The following is a 7,855-nucleotide window of genomic DNA, read 5'->3' on the forward strand; positions in this document are numbered from 1 at the left end:
CATAAATAAGTTCTTGTTTACGTGTTGTAAAACTTTGGTGGTTCTACAACGAATAAGGTGCGAGAAGAGTTGTCCCGCTGAAAATGGCTTTTGCTATGTTGTGCATTTGTAAGACGGAGACAACACATGCGGGTTAGACGTCCTCTTAATTAATATTGTAACAGACTCCCTACTCTTACAAGTTATAATAGTTATATTACTTATAGTCTATAGAGAGTAGGTATCAACTTTAAATATTAATTTAAAGATAAATATTATTATGAAGAAGTTAAAATAAATTATTATTATTATTAAAAACAGTTGTATAGCCAAATCTATAATACCTAGTAATAATGATTACAATCATCATTCGCCGTAAATTCGTAATCGACGGTATTCACCATACTACCTACTCAGATATGCCTATAAATCCCGTTTCCTTTCCTTAGGATTTTTAGGGGGCTTTGTCTCATACAAATTTTAAACTTGATAATAGCTTATGTCTATGGCTATGATATAATATTGTAGGTTTATTTAATATTATGGCGCTTATAAATGTAAACTAATTTGTTTCTACATTACACAATATTATGCACGGACAAGACTAAAAGTTAATAGACGAAAGAATAAATAATATGCACGAAAAGCCGTTTCGAAAGGGTCAATATTATAATATAATTGAACGATGTTTAAATTTTTATTGAAGATCGTAAAAAAAAAACGACTGCCGTGAAAATTCACACGCGCGCGCGATGAACCGACGACGGCGACGGAAGTGTCCCCGCCGCCAACCAAAACACGTTTACAATTTTCGGGTTTTGGGTTTCGTGCCCGAAAAACGGTTTCACGTCGCACGTTTCGACTCCCACCGCCTCACAGCTAGGTATCCACCAAACGATATACCTAGGTCTATGTTGGAGACCGGACGTCATTGTAATAATAATAATGATAATATATGAAACGCGGCGGCGGTGTGCTGCACTAGGAATACGAATAACTGCGACTCTTCAAAACACACACACGCAAGATAATTTAATACTTATTATATTTTTTAACTCGTCGGCGAGAGTGAAAGGATGAGCGCGGCGTCGGGTCATCGGACGGCCTACTTTCTCCGGTCCACGTGGATCGCTCCACTCGACCTAAACACGGTTACACGGGCATAGGTGTGGATACCTATAACCCGAACCACCGTGCAGACCGAACCTATTTCCGATGCGCAGTGCACGGTCGCCGGGCGTCGACAACTGACGGACTTTTTGATTTTCGCGTGTTTCCGCGGCTGTGGTCTCGCGGCTGTGGTGGGGTCGCCGCAGGATGAGGCTACGATGGTTTTCCATGCCGCTGTTCGTCGGCTTCATGCTTTTCCTGTGCGTCGTCCTGTTGGCCGTTAACTTTTTCGAACTCAACTGGATCCAGTACGAGCACAACAAGTTCCATCACGGACAAGAGCCGTACGCCAGGCCGCCGACGCCGCCGTCACCGTTGTCGTCCCAAAGGCACGCGGAGGCCGCGAAAAGGCCCTCGTACATTGTCCTGGCGAAAAACGTGAGACATTTTGCGCCCAAATACAATAATACGCCTATATAGCATACATATACAAATCAATGATAAGACATAATATCTATGCAGCGAGGTGTATTCGCAACCACTTTAACCGCCGCGATTTCGGCACGCTTTGTACCCATTACCTACCCATTAGTTTTTGTTTCTGAATTTAATTTTTTTTATACAACTTTTATTTCCTAAACTCAACTCACAGGGTATCCGGTGGCAGTAGTTATAACATATTATTTATGTTTTTCTAACCTCCGTCTATACTGCAGCCGCGACTTCCAGCCGCTTCTGAAATATTTTACGAATCTCAAAGTCTGAGCGAGTATAAATTAATAGTTAATGAGACAATTTAATCGTGTATACACGATCGATAAATGCAGCTATGCACATTGCAGGTATGCTGCAATGATAATTAGTACTCGAATTTCTCCATCTTCTTTAGAACATGAAAGTCACCGCAGCACCACTAATTTAAGTCGAGTAAAGAATGTAAAAAATACTGGGAAAATGAGACGAGCGCGCTTGATAAATCAAATTACAGGTTGAGTATATTTTGCTATCGTGGACCAATAATATAAAGTGCTATTAAAAAATAGGAAATGTCTTCTTAAGAAATACATACGGTAGTATATGCGTATAATTTAATATTTTAAACATAGGTCCGTATATACTGTCATATAAGAGCCTTTTTTATTATTTTTGTTGTTATAATAATTGTTACTGACTTACATATTCCTCTACGACTACTATCCACATGTATAATGTGCATTTTAATTTCTAAGACATTTTTTTTCTGGTTCACGATATTAGAATCGTCCTGTATGGTGTATATACTATTATGTATAAAATTGTAATATTATGTTATGATCGTCGTTCGTTATACTTACCTGCTATATCAAACGCGTGATCGTTTTCAGGCCGATGCTGGACACTTGGTGCACGTTTTCGACGTGTTCAACGTTTACGGGTACACGAGAAGACCGTTCGACAAGAAAGTGGAATGGGACGTTATATGGGCTCACGAATATCCGTTCAAAGTGTACGCTGACCAAATCATGTTTTCCGATTTGAAACCTCATCAAAAAGTGAGATATTCAAATTTTATCATATTACCTACCTACTCGTATTGTAGGTACAATCTCTCTCGTCGATACAAATGACTCGAAGTGTATAACATTCAAACTTTCTACACATCGTGTTTACGGTGTTTAATAACGTCAACAAACAGTTTATGCAGGTATCATATTATTATATTAATCTACTTCTTATAATATTATCGACTCACCGCAAGAATAAAGACATTTTTTTAAGAGACTATAATATGATAACAATTACATAATATTATATACTGGTCACGTCTTGGTGTACAATTGTATACACATGAATTTTACTATTAGGTACAATCATTTACTTATAACATTTTAGATTCTAAGCGGAGCGATAAGTGTATTGATTTTACAAAGATGTCTTTTTTTCATATTTATATGTGTCTGTCATTACTATTTTGGAACATTAAAAATTCTTAGGTCTTCTTCAACAGTATCTTTTCTGATAGTAAGGTGAATTTAGTTGGTACCTTAGAGTGTCGAAATTGAAAACTTGAAAATGTAATACAAGTTTCTTCGTAAGTTTGTGTAAGGTAGTAAACATTTAAAAAAAACATAATAATTTTTTCATGATCGTCTGTTATGTTGACAAAATTCAATACAATTGGAAAATTATTTCTAATTATAAATTCATAAAAAATGTTCTATGTACCTATATATGAGATTTGAAATTATTCATACAAGATTCGCCTTAAGTTTCATTTCCTTTAATTTGCCTTTCCTACATTTAACAAAAAAAAAAAGTTCACTGGAATGTCAAATTAATTTTTTACGAGTATTTGAAGTTGAACATTAGTCTGTAAATTAACAATTTCTCATACAACGATTTTCTTATTTGGTTGTTATTCAAAAATTAATAATCCTAGATGCTTCAATTTTTCATAAAATGTTTATTTTATTATTTTCTATACATGATAAAATGTGTTTTAAGTTATTTTTAGACATTTAAAATTTGAAAATTTTTTAGTTTTTTATTCTATAAATGATAATAAAATTGTATTCGATGGGTCAAAAAGTATGCAAATAGAACACAAGGTTCCTTAAAAAATGTTATATAATAGCAGTTCATAAATACTAAAGATCCATAGGCACGATTTTTTTTTACAAGAATTTTAAATTAAATTGTTGATAACATTTATCAAAATCTCGAAGATTTTCAAATTATTTTGTAGGCAAAAAATATAAATTGTTTAATTTGCATAGCTAAGAGTTGAAAATTTAAAACATACTGTATCCCAAAAATCTAAAAAATTTATAAACACGGTTATTTTTTACAGACATTTATTAAGTTTATGAAATTACATATTGAAACCAATAATATCGATTTTAGTTGTTTTGTTGTAATTTTAAAATGTTATTTATGTGTACTTGAGACTTTTAGAGTACATTATTATATTGTATACAATATACACCCAATGCCATTTTAAAATGCATTTTTTTTGGCAAAAATTTATTTAACCTACTGTTATAGTACTAATACCTAATAGTAAAATAAATTACTTTAATCACAATATTATCATAAAATGTACTTACCTGTTAATATCATAGGTACTATTAAAGGCTGACAGACGTTTACGATCAGTTCGATCGTTTTATCGTTTTTCGTATACAATGACTATTGAATTAAAATTAAACACATCCATTACAGTGACTCTCTTATTGACACCTAACATACAGCACACCCACTTAACCGATTTTTATAATGTAAATATGTAATATTTTGTTGTTTTATGGTCATACTTTTGATATTTTTGAGAATATTTCTATTAATTTTTTGTTTTAGTTTTTAAGGTTTTATATAAATATCATAAATAATTGTGCGCTTCAAAAAATATACTTACGTCTTAAATAATCGTATCAATTGCTAATTTACTTGCAGTGTAATATTATGTATCTAAAATGTTTATTTGTTATTTTTAAAGGTCAACCATTTCCCTGGTGTTGGTTTTATAACCAACAAAATTGATTTGGCAACATCGAACATAAAATATGTACCCCCAGCTTTTCACATGCCGAAAGAAAAATCAAAATTTTTCACATTTGTAAGTTATATTTTAGATATTCCATTTAATTTATTTTATGCACTTTATAATGTTACAATATTTTGATAGGTAGTTATTTTAAAATGTATGGTATACGGTTAAACCTATTTTAATATTTTTTATTGAAATCGACTTTTAAGAATTTATAAATAATTATTGTTGGTATGAATGTTTTGTTTTACATAGTTGGATACATTTACAAAAAAAATTGTTATTCAACTTACAGCAAACATATTTTGAAATATAAAAAAAAAATGTTCAATCATCAAACATTGTAGGTATATAATAATAGTTTACTGAATTGTTTTTTCAATTTTTTTTAAACTCCACCAGCACAATATATTTTGATTTAATCATTGCGTAAAATATCTATATTCTGTGTGCACGCAATGGACAAAAATTATCTACACAAAACGTACTTAGATGATATAAATTGAACGTTTAATTACCAGTATTTAAAGTTATAAGTAAAACATTAAAATATTTACGAAGAGATCAATTAAAAGGCAGCGTAGGTACTTACCTGCATAGTTTATAACGGTGTTCACTTACATTTACGTTAAATTATTTAATAACGTTTTATAATTTTTTTGTTATTTTATTCGTTTAACAGCCGTTGTCCTAAACACTTAAGTCCGACCGTTGACAAATTATTGTAACGCTTTTGGTGTATATAATTATTATTTTTATAGGCCAAACGGTATCCTCATAAACTGTTCGTTCAAAAACAGAACAACCACCGTGGCATTAAAATTAAATCAATCAAAGAATTGGACTTCAATTCAAACGGTACATTCATTCAGGAGTATATTGATAATCCTCTGTTGATTGATGGACACAAATTTGATATTGGAGTGTATACCATCATTACGTCCATAGATCCTCTTAGGGTTTATATATACAACGGCGACATTTTATTCAGGTACACATTATAATGCGTTTCAGTTTGTTTTATTTACAATTATAATAATGGACAATATTTGAAAGAACATTTATTGTATATTATTATGTGCCGCATGTGTATTGTTATCAATACGTATGTGTCGAATTTAATTCGTAAAATAATTGCGTTTTTTTTCGAACTTTACATCCACTTCAAAGGCTTATTAGATAGTAATTGGCACCCCTATTATCGCCATACTTACTCAACCTTTTTTTTTTTTTTTTGATAGGACCCTAATAACCACTATATTATGTATTATTGACTAGGTGGGATAGGGTGTGAGGGGCTTACATGTCCTCACATGGTGATTTAGAAAGCATAAAAAAAATCAAACAATTAAATAAAGACTTACAACTTGTTGTTTACCTGATAAATAAATATCACCAGTATACATTTAAAATCAGCTTAAATTCTCTTTTGGCAACATAATAACCGCTTTTCGGGCCACAGTTTGTGCATAACTATTATACTTTAGTACCTATCGTATAACGTTACGGGTTGTTTTTGGATTAATCAAATTAACAAAATTTTTTAATAGATTATAATAAAATTACTGGAAAAATTACACCACCCTATCCACAAAAATATTTAAAAATTTTGTCCATTTTATGTATAGTCTAATGATTAATGAGAAACTACATAACTTTGTTATAAGATCAAGTGATCATGTTTGCAAGTCTAATATTAAAAATAAAAACATTTTTAAGAAACTTTTGTAACTTATAAATGATAATATAATATGTACCTATTGGCTATATCAAGGCCAAGGACATTAAAGTGTTAAAATGTTTAAGTTAAGTTACTTTTGACTAAGTTACATATACAGTTAAATTTTTTTCGTAAAACCACATATTAAAATATATTCTAAAATATGATAATTTATCAGTAAACAATGATAATTTATATTAATGGTTATAATATTGCATATTCACATAATATATTATATATATTATTAACAGAAAACATAAAGGGATAATTGCATCATTGAGATAGGTAAAATATAACTATTTCCTAAGTATCCCATACGAGTTTATACACAGGTAAAAGTTATTGCTTAGGTATTATTATATTTTAATTCATTCATAAGATTACACTGAATTGAATAATATTTGTTATTATAATATGTGCAGGTAAATAATATTATATTTTAATAATGAATTTTAGGTTATTATAATTTACCAAAACTGTAGACTCTTAGATAAATAAATAAATACAAATAATTTAATTATTTTGTTGGATTTCTTCATTGATTTAAATAGGTATTAAAGTAGTTATATAAGTACTTATAGCAAATAATTGTAATACATAAATTTATTTAAAATTGTGATACTTCTATTAAATTGCAATGTTATTAATATTTTTTTAGATAAAAGGTATAATTGTTAATTTTGTATGAAAATTGTAAATTTACACTAAATTTAACTTACATCGTTCTATATTCATTTAACGAGTTTAAAAAAAAATAGTTAAATTGCCCTACCTTGCCTATCTATTATAATATATATATTTTATATGTGATCAAATTATGTTCAATCAATATGATGTTATATTTCCATTGACAAATATGTATATTGTTCTAGAATTAAATGGTTCATATTATATGTAACATAATAACACATTCATAATTTTAATAAATTTTATTTATTTATTTTAATCCAATGAGTAAGTTCTAAATAGATTCGACTACAATACAAGATTTTTAAAACTTCAAATAATAATAATAAAAAAAAAACATTTACTGTGTGTATGTAACTAAATGATATACTTAGACTAAAAACTACGTAAAACTTTGTAAACAAAAAATAAACTATAGGTAATATATTTTAAACTGCTAAACAAACATCAATATAACTTATAATAAAATGTTTTAGTAACATAATTAAATTTTTAAACATAATAGTAGGCCAGCTAGGGCATTTGATCGGTCGGCATTTCCTGTCCAAAATACAATCTCTGATTTGAACTGATGCTCAATAACATTCTATACATACTCAGCTGTTACCCTAGAGTTACAATATGAAGCAATATTATAAAATATATGGCCAATATGAATAAAATAAAATCCATCAAATTTACTATAATATCTATATAAACTTTATCTAATATAAACTATATTATATAGGTAAATATTATAGTTATCAGTTATCACTAATCACGCAACAAAGTAGAATAATTCCAATTAATATAATAATTTGTTCTTTACGACGAAATTGTGAGTTTAATTGTTA

At 29.4% G+C, this 7,855-nt stretch overlaps 2 protein-coding genes across 3 annotated transcripts in view; one reads left to right on the forward strand and one right to left on the reverse strand.

Annotated features, from left to right (window-relative positions):
* Positions 1-7,855, forward strand: part of LOC100572843 (tubulin polyglutamylase TTLL6) — a 34,144-nt gene that overhangs the window by 12,980 nt on the left and 13,309 nt on the right. Inside the window, exons 1-4 of one of the 2 annotated variants that reach the window (XM_029491143.1) lie at positions 1,166-1,527; positions 2,454-2,621; positions 4,565-4,684; positions 5,377-5,606. In XM_029491143.1, the coding sequence (XP_029347003.1) occupies positions 1,297-1,527; positions 2,454-2,621; positions 4,565-4,684; positions 5,377-5,606 (749 nt within the window). In that variant the 5' untranslated portion in view covers positions 1,166-1,296. Of the gene's footprint in view, positions 1-1,165; positions 1,528-2,453; positions 2,622-4,564; positions 4,685-5,376; positions 5,607-7,855 lie in introns of those variants that run through there. The other variant, XM_029491147.1, reaches the window with a different exon arrangement.
* LOC100163512 (lutropin-choriogonadotropic hormone receptor-like) overlaps positions 7,287-7,855 on the reverse strand; it is an 86,333-nt gene continuing 85,764 nt past the window's right edge. Inside the window, exon 16 of the mRNA XM_029491132.1 lies at positions 7,287-7,630. Within this exon, the coding sequence (XP_029346992.1) occupies positions 7,609-7,630 (22 nt within the window). The 3' untranslated portion in view covers positions 7,287-7,608. The remainder of the gene's footprint in view (positions 7,631-7,855) is intronic.

The sequence above is a fragment of the Acyrthosiphon pisum genome, chromosome X, assembly GCF_005508785.2.
Source record: "Acyrthosiphon pisum isolate AL4f chromosome X, pea_aphid_22Mar2018_4r6ur, whole genome shotgun sequence".
Lineage (NCBI taxonomy): Eukaryota > Metazoa > Arthropoda > Insecta > Hemiptera > Aphididae > Acyrthosiphon > Acyrthosiphon pisum.